The 23,009-nt window shown below is 46.4% G+C and overlaps 1 protein-coding gene across 1 annotated transcript in view; it reads right to left on the bottom strand.

Annotated features, from left to right (window-relative positions):
• Window positions 1–16,301, bottom strand: part of LOC141139146 (C-type lectin domain family 2 member D-like) — an 84,920-nt gene extending 68,619 nt beyond the window's left edge. The window contains exon 1 of the mRNA XM_073624988.1: window positions 15,995–16,301. Within this exon, the coding sequence (XP_073481089.1) occupies window positions 15,995–16,270 (276 nt within the window). The 5' untranslated portion in view covers window positions 16,271–16,301. The remainder of the gene's footprint in view (window positions 1–15,994) is intronic.
• Between the last annotated feature and the right edge of the window lie 6,708 nt (window positions 16,302–23,009).

The following is a 23,009-nucleotide window of genomic DNA, read 5'->3' as shown; positions in this document are numbered from 1 at the left end:
AGTGGTATGAGAGCCTGAAGTAAAGTCCTGGAGCACAGTGGTCTGGCAAGCAACCGGTAGAGCTTGAGACTTGATGGAGCAGATGCTGAGCAGGAGTTAATCAGACTTGGTCACACACAGGCAGAGGTCGGCAACGTGCTGGCGGCAACGGTACAAGGGAGAAGGCAGAAGCGAAGTCAGACAAGCCGGGGTCGGGTTCAGGCAGCAGTCAAGGAAGGTCCAAAGGTAGCCGGGTCACAACGGGAAAACACTACGGAGATACAGGAACACAGGATGATCACGGGACAAGACACAGAGCTGTTTGATCAGGCAGCACCAGTTCAGTGCAGAGGCAGGCTTCAAATAGGCCGATTGGCGCCAAAACGCAGCGCACGTGCGCGCGCCGATTCGCCAAGGCGCGCCGCGCGCCCGCGCGCGCCCGAGCGCGCCCCCGACACCAGCATGCACGCCCACACCACCGTGCACGACAAAGGAAGCGCCCACAGGCGGACGCGCGCTAACGCGGACGCGCGTACGCACAAACGCCCAGACGCCACCCCGCACGCCACGGCCGGTCAGCCCAGGCGCGCCGATGCCCACAGGGACACGCGCCCCAGCACGCACAGGAACACGAACGCCAATGCGCCCCGGCGCGCACCGGCGCCCAACCAGGTAACCTCTCTGACACTTAATGTCTTGCAGGACAATTTTATGGGTCAGATGGTAGACGCACCAACTAGAAATAAAACATTACTGGATCTACTGATTACCAACAATACAGACCTGATCACAGATGTGGAAATATGGGGCAATTTAGGTAACAGCGATCACAGGTCAATTAGTTTCAGCATAAATCACACAAATAGGAAACATAAAGGGAATACAAAGACACTGAATTTGAAAAGAGCCAACTTCCCTAAACTACAAACCTTGCTAAAAGGCATAAATTGGGATAAAATATTAGGAACAAAGAATACGGAGGAGAGCTGGGTTTGCTTTAAGAGCATATTAAATAAGGGCATTAGCCAATGTATCCCATTGGGTAATAAATTTAAAAGAGCGAACAAAAATCCTGGATGGCTTAACTCCAATGTAAAAATGCATATAAAAGCAAAGGAGAAGGCCTTCAAAAAATACAAGGTTGAGGGATCATCCTCAGCATTCAGACTTTATAAAGAATGCAATAAGAAATGTAAGGGTGCAATTAGGACAGCTAAGATAGAACATAAAAGACACATAGCGGAGGAGAGCAAAAAAAATCCCAAGAAATTCTTTAAGTATGTAAACAGTAAAAAAGGGAGGACAGACCATATTGGCCCCATAAAGAACGAGGAAGGACATCTGGTTACAAAGGATGGGGAGATGGCAAAGGTATTGAATTTATTCTTCTCCTCAGTCTTCCCGAGTGAATCGGGGGGCTTCAGTAACCAAAACTGCAGTGTTTATCCTCATGACACAACACAGGAAGCACCTCCATGGTTAACAGAGGACGGAATTAAAATTAGACTTGAGAAACTTAATATTAATAAATCACCGGGACCAGATGGCTTGCATCCGAGGGTACTTAGGGAACTCAGTCAGGTGATTGCCAGACCGTTGTTCCTAATTTTTACAGACAGTCTATTGACTGGAATGGTACCAGCTGATTGGAGAAAAGCCAATGTAGCACCAATATTTAAAAAGGGCCCAAAAAACATCCCTGGGAATTACAGACCAGTTAGCCTAACATCAATAGTATGTAAAATCTTGGAGGGGATGATAAGGGACTATATACAAGATTTTAGTAATAAGAACGATATCATTAGCAGTAATCAGCATGGATTCATGAAGAATCGTTCTTGCCAAACCAATCTATTAACCTTCTATGAGGAGGTGAGTTGCCATCTAGATAAAGGAAGGCCCGCAGACGTGGTGTATCTGGATTTTGCAAAAGCATTTGACACAGTTCCCCATAAACGTTTACTGTACAAAATAGGGTCCGTTGGCATGGACCATAGGGTGAGTACCTGGATTGAAAACTGGCTACAAGGGCGTGTTCAGAGGGTGGTGATAAATGGGGAGTACTCAGAATGGTCAGGGGTGGGTAGTGGGGTTCCCCAGGGTTCTGTGCTGGGACCAATCCTATTTAATTTGTTTATAAACGATCTGGAGGATGGGATAAACAGTTCAATCTCTGTATTTGCAGACGATACTAAGCTAAGTAGGGCAATAACTTCTCCGCAGGATGTGGAAACCTTGCAAAAAGACCTGAACAAATTAATGGGGTGGGCGACTACATGGCAAATGAGGTTCAATGTAGAAAAATGTAAAATAATGTATTTGGGTGGCAAAAATATGAATGCAATCTATACACTGGGGGGAGAACCTCTGGGGGAATCTAGGATGGAAAAGGACCTGGGGGTCCTAGTAGATGATAGGCTCAGCAATGGCATGCAATGCCAAGCTGCTGCTGCTAATAAAGCAAACAGAATATTGGCATGTATTAAAAGGGGGATCAACTCCAGAGATAAAACGATAATTCTCCCACTCTACAAGACTCTGGTCCGGCCGCACCTGGAGTATGCTGTCCAGTTCTGGGCACCAGTCCTCAGGAAGGATGTACTGGAAATGGAGCGAGTACAAAGAAGGGCAACAAAGCTAATAAAGCGTCTGGAGGATCTTAGTTATGAGGAAAGGTTGCGAGCGTTGAACTTATTCTCTCTGGAGAAGAGACGCTTGAGAGGGGATATGATTTCAATTTACAAATACTGTACTTGTGACCCCACAATAGGGATAAAACTTTTTCGCAGAAGAGAGTTTAATAAGACTCGGGGCCAATCATTACAATTAGAAGAAAAGAGGTTTAACCTTAAACTACGTAGAGGGTTCTTTACTGTAAGAGCGGTAAGGATGTGGAATTCCCTTCCACAGGCGGTGGTCTCAGCGGGGAGCATTGATAGCTTCAAGAAACTATTAGATAATCACCTGAATGACCGCAACATACAGGGATATGTAAGGTAATACTGACACATAATCACACACATAGGTTGGACTTGATGGACTTGTGTCTTTTTTCAACCTCACCTACTATGTAACTATGTAACTATGTAACAAGGCTACGTCCAGATCCATTAAAACGGATATTAACTGACAATGTCCGTCAACGTCCGATCAGTTAAGAACCATTTTGAAGAAATAATTCATAGTTCATACTTTGACAAATAAAAAAACAAAGTGAAAAAACCTTTATTTTAAAAGGGTTATGCAGAATAATAAAACTAAAACTGTTTTGAACATATCATGTGCTTTTGTGTCTTTTTATGCTATCAAAACACAATGAAATACCCAAATTAATGAATTAATAAATTTAAATTTGCACTGCATTATTTATATACAGTCAGGTCCATAAATATTGGGACATTGACACAATTCTAATCTTTTTGGCTCTATACACATCCACAATGGATTTGAAATGAAGCGAACAAGATGTGCTTTAATTTGAGGGTATTTACATCCAAATCAGGTGAACGGTGTAGGAATTACAAAAGTTTCTATATGTGCCTCCCACTTTTTAAGGGACCAAAAGTAATGGGACAATTGGCTGCTCAGCTGTTCCATGGCCAGGTGTGTGTTATTCCCTCATTATCCCATTTACAAGGAGCAGATAAAAGGTCCAGAGTTCATTTCAATTGTGCTATTTGCATTTGGAATCTGTTGCTGTCAACTCAATATGAGATCCAAAGAGCTGTCACTATCAGTGAAGCAAGCCATCATTAGGCTAAAAAAACAAAACAAACCCATCAGAGAGATAGCAAAAACATTAGGTGTGGCCAAATCAACTGTTTGGAACATCCTTAAAAAGAACGCACCGGTGAGCTTAGCAACACCAAAAGACCCGGAAGACCATGGAAAACAACTGTGGTGGATGACCGAAGAATTCTTTCCCTGGTGAAGTAAACACCCTTCACTACAGTTGGCCAGATCAAGAACTCTCTCCAGGAGGTAGGTGTATGTGTGTCAAAGTCAACAATCAAGAGAAGACTTCACCAGAGTGAATACAGAGGGTTCACCACAAGATGTAAACCATTGGTGAGCCTCAAAAACAGGAAGGCCAGATTAGAGTTTGCCAAACAAAATCTAAAAAAGCCTTCACAGTTCTGGAACAACATCCTATGGACAGATGAGACCAAGATCAACTTATACCAGAGTGATGGGAAGAGAAGAGTATGGAGAAGGAAAGGAACCGCTCTTGATCCTAAGCATATCACCTCATCAGTGAAGCATGGTGGTGGTAGTGTATGGCTGCCAATGGAACTAGTTCTCTTGTATTTATTGATGATGTGACTGCTAACAAAAGCAGCAGGATGATTTCTGAAGTGTTTCGGACAATATTATCTGCTCATATTCAGCAAAATGCTTCAGAACTCATTGGACGGTGCTTCACAGTACAGATGGACAATGACCCGAAGCATACTGCGAAAGCAACCAAAGAGTTTTTTTAAGGGAAAGAAGTGGAATGTTATGCAATGGCCAAGTCAATCACCTGACCTGAATCCGATTGAGCATGTATTTCACTTGCTGAAGACAAAACTGAAGGGAAAATGTCCCAAGAACAAGCAGGAACTGAAGACAGTTGCAGTAGAGGCCTGGCAGAGCATCACCAGGGATGAAACCCAGCGTCTGGTGAGGTCTATGCGTTCCAGACTTCAGGCTGTAATTGACTACAAAGGATTTGCAACCAAGTATTAAAAAGTGAAAGTTTGATGGATGATTGTTAATCTGTCCCATTACTTTTGGTCCCTTAAAAAGTGGGAGGCACATATACAAACTGTTGTAATTCCCACACCATTCACCTAATTTGGATGTAAATACCCTCAATTTAAAGCTGAAAGTCTGCAGTTAAAGCACATCTTGTTCGTTTCATTTCAAATCCATTGTGGTGGTGTACAGAGCCAAAAACACTAGAATTTTGTCGATGTCCCAATATTTATGGACCTGACTGTATATATATTGGTACTGCCATGAAACTTCTCCTGATGGAGATAGAAAGTAGTCGGCAAATTGTTCACGCATGGCAATGTAGGATGGGTGGAGCAATGCTTTCTGGGTAATTTCCTTAAATGCAAAGAAACTGCTGTAAACGGATGAAAACGGATACAAAAACGGATGAAAAAACGGATGTAAACGTGTACATTAATGGATGAAAACGTATATTAACGGAACGGAAGACGGATGAAGCAACGGATAAGAACTGATACGTTTTTAATGTGGCTAAACTGATGGTGCCCGTGTGAAAGGGGCCTTAACCCTTTTCTCTCCTGTGGAGCCGGATGTTTTTTTCTTTAGAATAGAGCAAAGGAATTTGCCATTTGTTGGTGGTATTTGATCACCTCTGTGGTTTTTATTTTTTGTGCTATAAACAAAAAAAAGCCCGACAATTTTGAAAAAAAAAAAACAATATTTTTTACCTTATGCTATAAAACATATCCAATAAAAAAATGTAAAAAAAAAATGAATTTCTTCATCAATTTAGGCCAATATGTACTCTGCTACATATATTGGTAAAATAAATCCCATTAAGCGTATATTGATTGGTTTGAACAAAAGTTATAGCGTCTACAAACTATGGGATATTTTTCTAAAATCTTTATTTATTGTTTACTAGTAATGGTCGCGATCAGAGATTATTAGCAGGACTGTGACTTTGCTGCGGACAAATTGGACACCTAACTGACACTTTTGACACTTTTTGGAGACATGTGATATTAATACAGTGATCAGTGCTAAATAATATGCACTGTCGCTGTACTAATGACACTGGCAGGGAATGGGTTAACATCAGGGGCGCTCAAAGGGTTAAGTGTGTCCCTAGGGAGTGCTTTCTAATTGTGGGAAGAATGCTGTGACTGGAGAAAGACAGTGATCCATGTTTCTGCTCAGCAGAAACACAAGATCTCCATCTTCCTCTCTCACAGAACGACGGTCTACCTTGTTTACATAGGCAGACCGCAGTTCTGCTTCGCCAGAGAGCGATCATCAGGTCCCATCGGACATCGCATCCGCCGGACCCGCTGATTGGCTCCCGCTTTTTCCAATCACAGCGGAAACAGGTCACTGGTGGCACGCGCCCCAGACCCTGTGCACGAAATCACGTACCTCTATGTGCAGAAGGACCACCCTGCAGCAGTATATCTGCATGGGGCGGTCCTTAAAACCTCTTCCCACCCAAGGTACGTCATACGACGTCCTTGACTTTGTGGGGGTATATCTGAATGATGCCTGCAGCTACAGACATCATTCAGGTATCGGCTTTTTCAGCCGGCAATTGCCTACACCATAAGAATGATCATAGCGGCTGTTCCATCGCTTAATCCTTCTTATGGGCGGCCGCCCTCTGGTGCTTCTACCGACTCACCAATTCCATCGGTGAGTCGGAGAACGGATCCGCCGGCCCTGGATAGTAACCTTAGAGATTTCCGGTGGACTAGATGGTCTCTGTAGTCTCTATGATCGTTCGGAGGCCGGGCTCGATGTTATGACGTCAAGCCCATCCTCTGCATTCAAACAAATGGCGCTGCCTCGGCTGGGAAGCCGATCGTTTTATTTTATTTTTTTTATTTCAGGCTTCCCAGCCTAGAGGTGAAATGTGGGGTCTTATTGACAACATATCTCAAAGAGGACCGATCATGTCATATTCCTATTACAAGGGATGTTTACATTCCTTGTAATAGTAAATAAAGTGTCAACTAAAAAAAGCAAAGTAAAATTAACAATAAAAAAAAAAATGAAAGCTCCCCTGTCCCCGTGTGCTCGCATGCAGAAGCGAACACATACGTAAGTCCTGCCCACATATGAAAATGGTGTTCAAACCACACATGTGAGGTATCGCCTCAAACGTTAGTGAGAGCAACAATTCTAGCCCTAGAACTCATCTGTAACTCAAAACATGTAACCAGTAAAAATTTTAAAGTGTCGTCTATGGGGATTTTTAAGTACCAAAATTTGGCATAACTTCATCTTTCACATTATGTAAAAAAATTGGGCTAACTTTAATGTTTTTTTTTTTTTTTAAAGCATTAAGCTGTTTTTTTTCCCCCAAAAAAAGGTGTTTGAAAAATTGCTGCGCAAATACCGTATAATAAGATAAAAAGTTGCAACGACTGCCATTGTATTCTCTAGGGTCTTTGCTAAAAAAAAAAAACATATATAATGTATGGGGGTTCTATGTGAGATTCTAGCAAAAAAATTATGACTTTTACATGTAGGAGAGAAATGTCAGAATTGGCCTGGATGGGAAGTAGTTAAGGGGTTAACATTGGCGGTGAGACTAGCATTTTGAATTTACTCCAGCTGACTTCTAAGAGCTTTTTACACCCTCATGATGACTTGCAGGTTACAGTTTCCTTTTTGAATGGTGTCATAATTGTAGTAGGCAAGTTGCTGATTACTGCACATTCTTAAAGACCTAAGGTCTTGTGTGTAAACAATGGTGACAGGAAGTCCTTATCAGGATTGCCCAGAGCATTATCGCTGCCAGGCCCCATGCTCCACTTTTAAACTTAGCTGGCTGGACCGTTTTTGCAATTTTTCCATTGCCTTTTTATTTATCCCACACAGCTTTTAGAGTATGTAAAAGACCCCCCAAACCATATCTTTTCTGAATGACCAATATAATAAAAATAAGGTGCTACTGATTTTTAAGCCCCCCATGATATTTGCGCAAATGTTTATCAAAACAATATTTTTACTAAAAATACACTAAAAACATTAGCAGATACAAACACAGCAAAATTCCTGCTAAATTCACATGACCTGCAGAATAAAAAGAAGGTGCTACTGATTTTTAAGCCCTGCAATATTTGCACAAATGTTTATCAAAACAATATATTTGCTAAGAAATTCCCAGTAGATCAGCAGTTTTTTAAATACTCAGACCAGTCCGTCTGGCACCAACAACCATGTCATGTTCAAAGTCACTTAAATCCCCTTTCTTCTCTATTTTGATGCTTAGTTTGAACCTCAACAAGTCGTCTTCACCACGTCTAGATGCCTAAACGCATTGAGTTGCTGCCATGTGATTGTCTGATGTAGGTGTACTTAATAAAGTGGCTGGTGAGTGTATATACCGTATTTATCAGCGTATAACACGCACTTTTTTCCCCTTAAAATCAGGGGGAAATCGCGGGTGCGTGTTATACGCCGATCCCCTGCGATCCTGACCTGTCAGAATTAAAAAATCGCTGACCGCGATTTGAAAATGGCGCCGCCGGCGCCGAAATACACAGTGCCGGTCCTCGAGCGCCGCCCGAACCTAGCCGAGTATACTCGGCTAGTTTCGGATAGCTCCGCTCACCGTCTGAGTGGAACCGAAAGTAAACGAGAGCCGCCGAGAAGAGCCGAGGACCGGCTCTGTGTATTTCGGCGCCGGCGGCGCCATTTTCAAATCACGGTCGGCGATTTTGAAGCTCACAGGCTTCAGCAAGGCTGGACTGGGGCAAGGCTGGACTGGACACTGGGGAAGGCTGCACTGACATGGCTGCACTGACATGGCTGCACTAGCAAGGCTGCACTGACATGGCTGCACTGACATGGCTGCACTAGCAAGGCTGCACTGACATGGCTGCACTGACATGGCTGCACTAGCAAGGCTGCACTGACATGGCTGCACTGGCAAGGCTGCACTGGCAAGGCTGCACTGACATGGCTGCACTGGGGCAAGGCTGCACTGAGAAGGCTGCAATGATGGGCATTTAAATGTAAGTTTTTTTCCCTTCAACTTCCCTCCTAAGTGCCGGTTCACATAGGGGCGACTTGTCAGGCGACCTAGTCGCCTGACAAGTCGCCTCCCGTTCTGTGCTACGGAACCGTTCTAATAGGAGCGACGCAAGTCGCTCCGACTTAGAAAAAGGTTCCTGTACTACTTTGGGGGCGACTTGGGGCGACTTGCATAGACTTCTATACAGAAGTCGTTTTGCAAGTCGCCTCCGAAGTCGTTTGCAGGTCGCCTCGCTGAGGCGACCTGCAAGTCGTGCCGCCCCTGTGTGAACCGGCACTTAAAGTTTTTTTTCCTTAAAATTCCCTCCTAAATTGAGGTGCGTGTTATACGCCGATAAATACGGTATAATACAAGGTAACGTCCTCTTTTTTTGTTGCTGTAACCCCCTTGTATAGTATATTGAGTGTTTTGGTAGGTTTTTAGGCCCCTTTCACACTGGGGCGCTTTGCAGGCGCTATAACGCTAAAAATAGCTCCTGCAAAGTGCCCAGAAAGAGCCGCTGCTGTCTCTCCAATGTGAAAGCCCCGAGGGCTTTCACACTGGAGCGGTGCGCTGGCAGGACTGTAAAAAAAGTCCTGCTAGCAGCATCTTTGGAGCGGGGAAGGAGCGGTGTATACCGCTCCTTCACCGCTCCTGCCCATTGAAATCAATGGGGCAGCGCGACTATACCACCGGCATAGCTCTGCTGCTGCAGCAGCGCTTTGCGGTGGTTTTAACCCTTTTCCGGCCGCTAGCGGGGGGTAAAAGTGCCCTGCTAGTGGCCGAATAGCGCTGCAAATTTGACGGTAAATCGCTGCTAAAAATAGCGGCGTTTTGCCGCCGAGGCACCCACCGCCCCAGTGTGAAAGAAGCTTTAGGCAACACATCTGGTTATGTGCAGAGATTACTATTTTTTACCTGTTGGTGCTGTTCACCCTTCTATACTTTGTATCTTTTCCCCTTGTGGATATGTATGTATGTGCTGATTTCATCTCTGTCTTTTGCCACATGCAGGGCCATCTTTAATATTGATTGGACCCCGGGCAAACATTTTATTGGGCCTTCCCGAATCCACTTGTCAACTATTTGCAGGCAGTGCAGGCTCAAGGGGCAGCTGCTTTTAGGCCTAAAAACAATGATTGGGCCCGGGGCAGCTGCACTATCTAGGCCTGCGTTAAAGACAACCCTGGCCACATGTTGGCACTAACAGGGAGATTTACTAGAACTGGTGCCCACAGAATCTGGTGCAGCTGTGCATAGTAACCAATCAGCTTTTAACTTCAGCTTGTTCAATTAAGCTTTGACAATAAGGCTGGGTTCACACTGGTCCGACAAACGCTCCGACATTGGGAGCTCATGACCAGTGTAGTCTAAATGTCCCCTTCATTCTTATCGCTGTTACCCACTTATACTCCAACCCATACCTTACCCACCTCAAATAATGAGACCACACTTATATTTTATGGAGTAAAATGGCCATAACAGCCTATTTTATTAAAACAAACCAACTAAATAACTCCAAACCACTATATATATACTGTATATATAAATATAATAAACAATAACATAACCTGTTAACCCCAGTCTGATGGTCTCTGATGGTGACCCACCTTTTAACCACGTATAACCACACACCACACCAATGCACTGTGGGACCTTTTCCAAACTGATAGGCCTCCAGCTGTGACCGCTCGGAGACAACCCCTTCCCACAGTGCAACCATTCCAGTATTCCATCCACCGTTCAGGAATACCCCGGAGGGGCACATACAAACGATGAGCCCCCCACCCCTTTTTGATCCCTCCGTTTACTGCCACCGTCAAAGACCACCAGAAGAACACCGCCATAGCCCTGAAGGGCACCTATCCGCTGTCATGACGACCTTCTTCCTTTTCCTGCAATAAATTAAAAACAGAGCAGCAAGTACACACGGACACATTGCACACATATATCTAGGGTGGGAGGGTGGGAAAAACTGCCTCCTCCTGTAAGTTCATCTTCACACTGACCCTTTGCACCGCCCCCTCTATAAATATAACCACTCCCCTTTGGCAAAAACTTCTTTCTTACCTTCCCCTTTCTTGCCACTCCCATTACTCCTTTCCACATTAACCCCATATGTGTCTCCCTTAGACACACTGTCATGCCCGGCCCTACACTATCCCTCCTTGCAGTCCTTTCATTCCGGGCCTCACTTGACCAGTGTAGTCTAAATGTCCCCTTCATTCTTATCGCTGTTACCCACTTATACTCCAACCCATACCTTACCCACCTCAAATAATGAGACCACACTTATATTTTATGGAGTAAAATGGCCATAACAGCCTATTTTATTAAAACAAACCAACTAAATAACTCCAAACCACTATATATATACTGTATATATAAATATAATAAACAATAACATAACCTGTTAACCCCAGTCTGATGGTCTCTGATGGTGACCCACCTTTTAACCACGTATAACCACACACCACACCAATGCACTGTGGGACCTTTTCCAAACTGATAGGCCTCCAGCTGTGACCGCTCGGAGACAACCCCTTCCCACAGTGCAACCATTCCAGTATTCCATCCACCGTTCAGGAATACCCCGGAGGGGCACATACAAACGATGAGCCCCCCACCCCTTTTTGATCCCTCCGTTTACTGCCACCGTCAAAGACCACCAGAAGAACACCGCCACAGCCCGAAAGGGTGACAACCTTACCCTTGAGGGCACCTCCACACCCTCAGGGCCCGTTCTATCCCTTCTTGTAAACCCATAGCCATAAGTCAATCCCCACTTCAGAGAGACGAACTCCATCACTCCTCAAGTAGAGCCCCACATTTTTTCCAAGCTCTCTGTGCCTAATCACAATAGCCCCATTCTGTGCCACGAACCTACCCACTACTTTGTTGATATGAGTCTTACTGATGCTCACCACAGATCTAGCCCAATGTCAGACCACAGCAAAAAGGGGTACCCGGGAATTTAGTGCGTAAGTGCGTGAAATCGGATTTAATATCCGCGATCAGGTCCCTGACTGTCCGGATCCCCAAATCATTCCTCATGTATCACCAACACGTCAGGTGGTCTATCCAGCCTTACGTACCTCTCCACCTCCACCATCACTCTACCCCACCTCATCCCGGGTATCCCCAACCATCTCCGATAAGCCTCCCTCCTGGAAAATACCCAATTGCCTGCCATCCGGTCTTACGTCTCCTCTCCTGGCCCCCCAACACACCTAGGAGTGCCCTATGATCCAGACAAGGCGTACTGAACCTCCATCTGAAACGACAAACCAATAACATAAAGGCAGCAACACACCTGTCAACTTAACACAACCATATCACAACATGCGAATCCCACATGCACCCTCCTTTTCCTGTAAACATCCAAGATAGTTTTTTTTTTTTTTTTTATATATCTATTCCATGGCCAAATGAGGCCTAATATAAGACCGAAATCTCCTCAAATCCCATCTTCCAATTCTGCGCACAGCCGCCTCATCCAACCCACATCTGGCAGCTTCTGTAGCCGCCCCTATGCGGAAGGAGTGTGAAGCGTACCCTGCCCCGTCCAACCCAGCTGCTTTACGACATTTCCTAAAAATTGATATGAACTGAAACTTTGACAAGTAGTACCCATCCTCATGCCTCAGGAATGGCCCTGCCCCATCTGCACACCCTAGACCCAGGTAATGCGAACAGCAACACATCCACACCCTTACCCTGGTGATCAGTTTTTGACCTGCGCAGCCGCAAACACACTCTATCCACCTCCACCTGCACATCTTGCTCCCAACAGACCCACTGCCAAACACTTCGCTGGGCTGACCAACTCCCCTGTCCGAAAAACCCCAAAAATGCTAGCGAGAACACCGCTGTAAACAGCAACGCTTCATACCGTGATTTACATATTGAACCCAACATCGCACATACGGACCCCAGGTTCGCAAAAGTGACAGGCCGTCTCACATCCTTCCACATATGCTGTGTTTGATAACCCTTTATGGCCTGCTTCACCCAAAATCTTTTTTCCAGTCCTCTCCTCCCATTAATTTGAAATGAAACGATAAGCCCGCCATTTTTTTATCGATGGAAGAGACCGAAAAACATTTTTCAATGTTCCTAGCTACAAAATACAATACCAGTAACCGCCCGTCAGACCCCATTTTCCCAGCCCCTGCCTCCTGTACCAACTCTGACCATTCTTTCCATACCTTCGCGTAGGCTGACCAAGTGGACTCACTTAGACTGCCGAATCCATCCCGCGGTGACTCCAAGGGCAGCTCCCAAATCCAGTCCGGGCAAGGAACTCCTTCCTTTTGTGCACCCGGAGCCAGCTCCCTGAACTTGTCCCATTGAAATCGAGACAAGGTGTCAGCTAGCGAATTGTCGACACCCGGGATGTGCACCGTATAAATAAAATATTTAATCTCAAACACCTCAACACCAGTTTCCGCAAAAGCCGTATAACTGGTTGTGGTGACGCAGACATGCGATTGACCACCTGCACTACTCCCATGTTGTCACAATTTATTCTCAACTTTAGAATCTGGCATGCCTCCCCCCACAGTTCCAAAGCCAGCACCACTGAAAAAGTTCCAGTCGCACTAAATTCTTAAGGAACTCCGCCCTCTCCCAAGACTGCGGCCAGGGTTCCACGCTCCACTGCCCTTAGAAAAATGCACCATAGCCCGTGGAGCCTGCAGCATCTGTAACCAGCTCTACATCGAAATTACTCACCGGGCCAGACATCCACACCGCCCTGCCATTGTATGAGGCTAAAAACTCATACCACACCTTTAAATCCTCCCTGTGTTCCCCGGTCAGGCGAATAAAGTGAGTCGGGGCCTTTACCCCCGCGGTGGCTGCCGACAGCCGTCGGCAAAACCTGCCCCATGGGGATGATCCTGCAAGCAAAATTCAACTTACCCAGCAACGACTGCAGAATCCTCAGCTGAACTTTCCGCAGTCCGTGGATTTCCCGAATTTCCTTCTGCAAGTCCTCCAACTTACCTCTGGGCAAGCGGCACTCCATCGCCATTGAGTCTATTACTATCCCCAAAAGCTAAGTTCAGCCGTTGGGCCTTCCGTTCTTTCTGCAGCCAATGGTATACCAAACCTGCCTGCGATGTGCTGCAACGTGGAAAGTAGAATCGCACACACAGAGGAAGCAGGGGGGCCTATACACAAAAAGTCATCCAAATAATGTATGACTGAACCTAAGCCGGAAACCTCCCTAATCACCCACTCCAAAAACGAGCTGAAAGCCGCGAACATGGCTTTTGGAAAAGATAAGTGGTGTATCAAGCGGAACTTGTTCGGTTCCTTCTTGGGCACCACCCCCAATGGTGACACCACCAAATCCTGCCAGGGTTGGCAAAGGGCCCCCCCATGCGCCCCATGGCCATTTCTCTTCCCTATTTGTCCTCCACCACCCCCGGATGCTGTAAAGCAGATGTCAGATTCCTTGCCTTTGGCAGAACCATCGCCAACGAACACGGGATCTTAAAACCGTCCTGAAACCCCGAAGCCAATAACTTTGCCGCTTCCCTGTCTGGATACTTACTTAGAAAAGGAAGTATCCTTTCCACCCTCACCGGCGTCGTCCCTCTTTTGAGCAGAGTCGCCGGCATGCTTCCCTCTCTTAAAACACCTGGACAATGTATGGGCTCCCCCTCACCCAGAGCACTCGTGCTTGAACTTGTATGCTGCTCCAAATTTACAGGAGCCCTCATTGCACTGCCAGCATACTCCCCACTTCTTTCCGGCCGGCAGTCCTGAGCAATGTGTACCCCCGGCCTCCCCCTGAAAAAACTGAGGCGGGGCCCTCGCTGAAGACATAAGCCTCATCCAGAGGCTAATATCTTTATGATCCCAATGCAGAGACGGGCGGACTGCTCTGCGCTGTCTGAACTGCTCGTCGTATCTGAGCCAAGCAGTACCACCGTACACCCTATGTGCCTCTCCTATAGCGTCCATGTAACAGAACAAAGCCGAGCAATGCTCGGGGTTCTTCTCACCAATAACGCTCACCATAATGGCAAACGCTTGCAGCCAGTTAACAAATGTACACGGTATAAGCCTGTACCTCTTTCTTTCCTCGTTCTCCTTCTTGGAATCATCAGGTTTCACCCTGTCCAAGTTAATTATTTCCAATGGCAGTAGCGAAAATTCTCCACATACTCGCCCTTGTAAATCTTATCCCGGACTTCCTGTTTTAGATGAGCTCCCAGCAGGCCCTCGAAGTAGAGGTATACCTCGCACTTTTGCCGCGTCCACAGTCCTGACCATATTGGTCCTCTCTGCCTTCTCCGTATCCCCTTTTTCCCCTACGTTCTCGTTGACCACTCCTACCCCTGACTGCACGGGTATCGGAGCTGCCGGGGGCATCTCCACCCCAGATCCCCCAGTTCCTCCAACCACTGCCTGAAATCTACCTAACAACGCCCGCAGGCCCTCCAATAAATCCGTCAGCTGCGTACCGGCCTGTGCCCTGCCCCCTGCTGGCCCAGCGTGTCCCCCCCTGACTGTATCAAAGGAACTGCTGGCCTAACCGTACCCGCAGCTACCACCCCTAACACATCCTGCAATGCATCAGACAAAGACAAATTAACCACTGACTTACCGGGCTGACCAGGAGCTCCCCCAACAGCCGCCGCGTTGCTCTCCATCGCTGGTACTAGTGGTTCCTCCTCCCCTGATGCTTTCCCTTCTGACCTCTCGTCCTGTTCCAGGATGGGTGGCATAGCAAGCCCCCCGGGAGATGAGATCCCTAAGGCCGTGGTGCTTGGCAGTTGTGGGGCCCGCTTCACCCCTGAAATTCCTCCTTCTCCAGACCGGCGTCACTGACCTGACCTGGCGATGCCCTGGCTGTCATGTGTTGTTCTTCCTCCGCCATCTTGTCCCACTGAGCGCTGTCCCAGTAGGCTCCGCCCCCTCACCGACTTCCCGATCTCCCGCTCCACCACCTCCGTGTCTCTGCTCAACTCTCCGTCCCTCATCATCTCCCCTCTCTGATCGCTGTGTGCGGATGGGGATGCCGCCCTGCTTCCTGACCCACGATGTCCGTGCGGGGAACCGGCGCCATGTTGGCCCGTGGCCCCACCCACCGGATTAGGCAGGCGGCGTGTGAACCACCCAGGGCCTGCTGAAAGCTGTGGCTGATGCTGTTTTGCCAGGGGAAGCGATCGCTCCTCTGTCGGGCTTCTGGGGAGGCGAATGGGTCTAGATGCAGGCCCTGGTGAAAAGCACGCTGGAGGCCGTGACCTTCGCGATGGGACACCTCACCTGACGGGGATCCGTCTGCCTCGTCCTCCATGAGCTCTGCGCCTGTCTCTGCAGCCACTCTGGTATTGCTTCAATCTCTGCCATCATGGAGGAGCAGTGAGAAAAACTGCCTCCTCCTGTAAGTTCATCTTCACACTGACCCTTTGCACCGCCCCCTCTATAAATATAACCACTCCCCTTTGGCAAAAACTTCTTTCTTACCTTCCCCTTTCTTGCCACTCCCATTACTCCTTTCCACATTAACCCCATATGTGTCTCCCTTAGACACACTGTCATGCCCGGCCCTACACTATCCCTCCTTGCAGTCCTTTCATTCCGGGCCTCACTTGACGCATGACGTGTGAAATTCAATGTTTCCCTATAAGAGCCGTCCTAACTGGTCCGATACAAGTCGTTCTGACTTTAGAAATGCTCCCTGTACTACTTTGGTCCGACTTTGATCCTACTTCAGCCCATTGACTATCACTGAAGTCAGATCAAAGTTGGATCGCCGTCTCGCATGATCCGACTTCGGCATGCGACTTGTGCTCAGATGATCTTGAGGGGGAACTCTGCGCCAAATTTTAAATAAAAAACCGGAATGGGTTCCCCCTCCAAGATAATTATTCCAAAAAAAGAACCGCGCTACAGGATATTAAGAAACCGCTGCCCCCCTATAGACAGGAAACACTAAAGTGAAACCAGAAAATTGCAGATAAAAAATGTAAAAATAGGGGATGGCGCTGTTTGAGAAAAGTGTATCAATCCAATGATCAGAGTGGCAGGTGTTATGTCTGTGTAGACAGGTAATAAAGGTGTATCAGTGCAATCTTCAAATTTTTTTTAAAATGACCAGTGCTGTCTCTGTGCAAAGATGGCTGTAAACAATATACATATGGTAGGAATTCAATCACTATACCCAAACATATAGGTGACAGATGCTCAACCTGTACAAAGAAAATTAATAATAAGAGTGTCCTAGTGCAATAAATTCTCTTATCATAAGTATAAAGTGACAAATGCTAATATTGTGCAAAAAATGTAAACCGATATACTTATATAATCACTGTAACCAAAGGTGTGAGTAGGGGAACCCACAAACCGTATACGAATAAATTAAAATAAAGTGACATGTGCTAATGATACTCATATGAATTAAAGTGACAAGTGCAAAGATATGTGTAAATGTGCAATTCAAAATGTGCAATAAAAACAGCAATAATAAAATTTCATAAGCCTGCTGTGTATTAATTAAAATGTGTATAATGTGTTAATCTAGTAGAAAAGTTCATAGAGGTGACATAATGTTCCATCCAGTATATTTGAAATCCTCTTTGTGCAATAGAAGATGCAGGGATGTAGCAATAGTCCCCCTATGTGAATACAGTCACCGGAGTGCCCTACCCCTGCAGGGGTGCCAGCATAAATGTTGGTCCCAAGATGCCTGTGTTCTTCCAGCTTCCAGCAGTATGATTCAGGGTAATCCACCCGCAGGGAAGGAAGAAAGATCTCCACTGGCTCCCGTTTTAATGGAATTTCCGGTCGGGCAGCCACATGGTGTGTTTTCATGGAACAAAAATAAGGGTAGTCCACATAGCGTAACACTGTTTGATTGCTTAGAGTTGGTGCCTAAACTTCTCCACATAGAGATAGCCCTCCCTAATTAGATTCCCCCTCCAAGAGCATACCAGGCCCTTGGGTCTGGTATGGACCTTAAGGGGAACCCCCTACGCCAAAAAAAACGGCGTGGGGGTCCCCCCAAAATTCATACCAGACCCTTATCCGAGCACGCAGCCCGGTCGGTCAGGAATGGGGTTGGGGATGAGCGAGCGCCCCCCCCCCCCCTCCTGAACCGTACCAGGCCGCATGCCCTCAACATGGGGGGGGTGGGTGCTTTGGGGCCTACCTCAAAGCACCTTGTCCCCATGTTGATGAGGACAAGGGCCTCTTCCCGACAACCCTGGCCATTGGTTGTCGGGGTCTGCGGACGGGGGGCTTATCGGAATCTGGGAGCCCCCTTTAATAAGAGGGCCCCCAGATCCCAGCCCCCCACCCTATGTGAATGAGTATGGGGTACATGGTATCCCTACCCATTCACCTAGGGAAAAAGTGTCAATAAAAAAACACACTACACAGGTTTTTAAAGTAATTTATTAGACAGCTCCTGGGGTCTTCTTCCGACTTCGGGGGTCTTCTCCCGACTTCGGGGGTCTCTCCGGTGTCTTCTCCCAGTGTCCGGATCTTCTGCCGGCTCCTCCGCTATCATCTTCCGCTCTTTTGCTAGCAGTGGCCCGGACTTCTGCCTTCTTCCCTCTTCTCTTCTTCCGATGTTGACATGACGCTCTCTCCAGCTGGAATGCTCTCTGAGCGCTCCACAATGGACTTATATAGGCATTGACCCCACCCCCTTATAACGTCACTGTCCCTGGGCATGCTAACAGGGCGTGGTCACCGGGTGATGTTGACCACGCCCCCTTATGACGGCACAGTCCCAGCATGCTCCGGGACTGTGACCTCATAAGGGGGAGCGGTCACTGCCTATATAAGACCATTGCGGAGCGCTCAGAGAGCATTCCAGCTGGAGAGAGCGTCGTGTCAACATCGGAAGAAGAGAAGAGGGAAGAAGGCAGAAGTCCAGGCCACCGCTAGCAAAAGAGCGGAAGAAGATAGCGGAGGAGCCGGCAGAAGATCCGGACACTGGAGGAAAATGCCGAAGAGACCCCCGGAGTCGGAAGAAGACCCCCGGAGTCGGAAGAAGACCCCAAAGTCGGAAGAAGACCCCGGAGCTGCCTAATAAATTACTTTAAAAACCTGTGTACTGTGTTTTTTCATTGACACTTTTTTCCCTAGGTGAATTGGTAGGGGTACAATGTACCCCATACTCATTCACAAAGGGTGGGGGGCCGGGATCTGGGGGCCCCCTTATTAAAGGGGGCTCCCGGATTCCGATGAGCCCCCCATCCGCAGACCCCGACAACCAACAGCCAGGGTTGTCGGAAAGAGGCCCTTGTCCTCATCAACATGGGGACAAGGCCCTTTGGGGTGGGGGGGCCCGCAGGGCGCCCCCCCTGCCCCAAAGCACCCACCCCAATGTTGAGGGCATGCGGCCTGGTACGGTTCAGGAGGGGGGGTGCTTGCTCGTCCCCACCCCATTCCTGACCGGCCGGGCTGCGTGCTCGGATAAGGGTCTGGTATAGATTTGGAGGGACCCCCACGCCGTTTTTTCAGCGTAGGGGGTTCCCCTTAAGGTCCATACCAGACCCAAGGGCCTGGTATGCTCTTGGAGGGGGAACCATGCCAGTTTTTTATTTAAAATTTGGCGCGGAGTTCCCCTTCAAGATTCATACCAAACACAGTGCCTGGTATTGGCGGGGATCCAAGTTGGATCCCCGTTTATTGAAAGTCGGACGCATGCAGGCTTCAAGTCGCAGGGCAAAGTCGGATCCAAAGTAGGACGGCTGTCGTGTCACACCAGTGTGAACCCAGCCTGAAACCTAGAAGCTGATTGGTTACTATGCACAGCTGCACCAAATTCTGTTTGCACCAGTTTTAGTAAACCCCTCCCCCCCATATATGTCCACACAACCATGTGATACTAAGGCTTGGTTCACACTGCTGCAACCCCAAAGTAGTACAACTTCCAGTGCCACTTTGCATTGCAACTTGATGTGATTTTCATGCGACTTTTCATGACGCACTGGGGTTGATTTACTAATACTGGAAAATCTGGTGCAGCTCTGCATGGTAGCCAATCAGGCTTGTAACCTCAGCTTGTTCAATTAGGCTGGGTTCACACATGTCTGGCTGCGGGTTGCAGTCCGGAGTCCATTGCGTTTGTGTTCACCAGTTCAGGTGTGATTCAGGGCCGAATTTGTCCTTGAATTTGCACCTGAACTGGACTCAAAAATGCACAGAACCCTTTTTCAAAACCACACCATGGCCACCCCGGATATGTGTGAACCACAAAATGTTAAGACAAAGAGATGTCATAAGAATGGTAAGTAATCGAAGGGTCAGCTACAGTCTATGGTACAAATTTATAAGACTTTATTGATGAAAAAAGAAAGATTAAAAGCGTGAGGTTCATCGGAGGTGACTCAACTTAGTGCCTCACCACCGGTGAACCACACTCACACAATGTCAAAAAACAGTCAACTGAAACACAAAAGGATATAAAATCAGTAAAAACCACTGTGCTTGACTCACCTCCCCACACACTCCACAGACCAGATTCTCCCCCTCACAGATGTGGGATATTCAATAGATGTTAAGTGTTTGAAAAATATTCATTCAGGATAACTCATTGCTGTCCAGTAATGTGGTTTCAAAATAAATACAAAATAAATGATGAACATACAGTCAGGTCCATAAATATTGGGACATCGACACAATTCTAATCTTTTTGGCTCTATACACCACTGCAATGGATTTGAAATGAAACAAACAAGATGTGCTTTAACTGCAGACTTTCAGCTTTAATTTGAGGGTATTTACATCCAAATCAGGAATTACAACAGTTTGTATATGTGCCTCCCACTTTTTAAGGGACCAAAAGTAATTGGACAGTTTAACAATCATCCATCAAACTTTCACTTTTTAATACTTGGTTGCAAATCCTTTGCAGTCAATTACAGCCTGAAGTCTGGAACTCATAGACATCACCAGACGCTGGGTTTCATCCCTAGTGATGCTCTGCCAGACCTCTACTGCAACTGTCTTCAGTTCCTGCTTTTTCTTGGGGCATTTTCCCTTCAGTTTTGTCTTCAGCAAGTGAAATACATGCTCAATCGGATTCAGGTCAGGTGATTGACTTGGCCATTGCATAACATTCCACTTCTTTCCCTTAAAAAAACTCTTTGGTTGCTTTTGCAGTATGCTTCGGGTCATTGTCCATCTGTACTGTGAAGCGCCGTCTAATGAGTTCTGAAGCATTTTGCTAAATATGAGCAGATAATATTGCCCAAAACACTTCAGAATTCACCCTCCCGCTTTTGTCAGCAGTCACATCATCAATAAATACAAAAGAACCAGTTCCATTGGCAGCCATACATGCCCACGCCATGACACTACCACTACCATGCTTCACTGATGAGGTGGTATGCTTTGGATCATGAGCAGTTCCTTTCCTTCTCCATACTCTTCTCTTCCCATCACTCTGGTACAAGTTGATCTTGGCCTTATCTGTTCATAGGATGTTGTTTCAGACCTATGAAGGCTTTTTTAGATGTTGTTTGGCAAACTCTAATCTGGTTTTCCTGTTTTTGAGGCTCACCAATGGTTTACATTTTGTGCTGAACCCTCTGTATTCACTCTGGTGAAGTCTTCTCTTGATTGTTGACTTTGGCACACATACACCTACCTCCTGGAGAGTGTTCTTGGTCTGGCCAACTGTTGTGAAGGGTGTTTTCTTCACCAGGGAAAGAATTCTTCGGTCATCCACCAGAGTTGTTTTCCGTGGTCTTCCGGGTCTTTTGGTGTTGCTGAGCTCACCGGTGCGTTCTTTCTTTTTAAGGATGTTCCAAGCAGTTGATTTGGCCACACCTAATGTTTTTGCTATCTCTCTGATGGGTTTGTTTTGTTTTTTTCAGCCTAAAGATGGCTTGCTTCACTGATAGTGACAGCTCTTTGGATCTCGTATGGAGAGTTGACAGCAACAGATTCCAAATGCAAATAGCATATCTGAAATGAACTCAGGACCTTTTATCTGCTCCTTGTAAATGGGATAATGAGGGAATAACACACACCTGGCCATGAAACAGCTGAGCAGCCAATTGTCCCATTACTTTTGGTCCCTTAAAAAGTGGGAGGCACATAAACAAACTGTTGTAATTTCTACACCGTTCACCTGATTTGGATGTAAATACCCTCAAACAAAGCTGAAAGTCTGCAGTTAAAGCACATCTTATTCGTTTCATTTCAAATCCATTGTGGTGGTGTATAGAGCCAAAAAGATTAGAATTGTGTTGATGTCCCAATATTTATGGACCTGACTTTATCATACAGAGCTAGTATTCCCATATAGCCATGAGTTGGCCACTAATATCCGAGGTGCTCTGGTCTAATGAGACTAAAATTGAACTTTTGGCCATCAAAGAAAACGTTATGTCTGGCACAAACCCAACACATCACATCACCCAAGGAACACCATCCCCACAGTGAAACATGGTGGTGGCTGCATCATGTTGTGGGGATGTTTTTCAACAGTCAGTACTGGGAAACTGGTCGGAGTTGAGAGAAAGATGGATGGTGCTAAATACAGGAATATTCTTGAGCAAAACCTGTACCACTCTGTGTTTGATTTGAGGCTAGGACGGAGGTTCACCTTCCAGCAGGACAATGACCCCAAACACACTGCTAAAGCAACACTTGAGTGGTTTAAGGGGAAACATGTAAATATGTTGGAATGGCCTAGTCAAAGCCCAGACCTCAATCCAATAGAAAATCTGTGGTCAGACTTAAAGATTGCTGTTCACAAGCGCAAACCATCCAACTTGAAGGAGCTGGAGCAGTTTTGCAAGGAGGAACGGGCAAAAATCCCAGTGGTAAGATGTGGCAAGCTCATAGGGACTTATCCAAAGCGACTTGGAGCTGTGATAGCCGCAAAAGGTGGCTCTTCAAAGTATTGACTTTAGGGGGGGTGAATAGTTATGCACATTGACTTTTTCTGTTATTTTGTCCTATTTGTTGTTTGCTTCACAATAAAAAAAATCTTCCAAGTTGTGGACATGTTCTGTAAATTAAATGATGCAAATCCTCAAACAATCCATGTTAATTCCAGGTTGTGAGGCAACAAAACACAAAAAATGCCAAGGGGGGGGGGGGTGAATACTTTTGCAAGGCACTGTATATGCTATGCTGTAAGTTACATAGTCCATTCAATATACTATGCTGTACATAACATAGTCTAGACCCCTGCACTGTAAACACTATGCTGTATGTTACATTGTCCACTCTATATACTATATAGTTAGTCAGGTTGAAGAAAAGACACAAATCCATCTAGTTCAACCAATAAAAGGGAAAAAAAACTATAAAA

Source organism: Aquarana catesbeiana, linkage group LG04 (genome assembly GCF_042186555.1).
Source record: "Aquarana catesbeiana isolate 2022-GZ linkage group LG04, ASM4218655v1, whole genome shotgun sequence".
NCBI classification, from domain to species: Eukaryota; Metazoa; Chordata; class Amphibia; order Anura; family Ranidae; genus Aquarana; species Aquarana catesbeiana.
The sequence above is the reverse complement of the archived record's forward strand: the minus strand, read 5'-3'. Positions and strand labels throughout refer to the sequence as shown.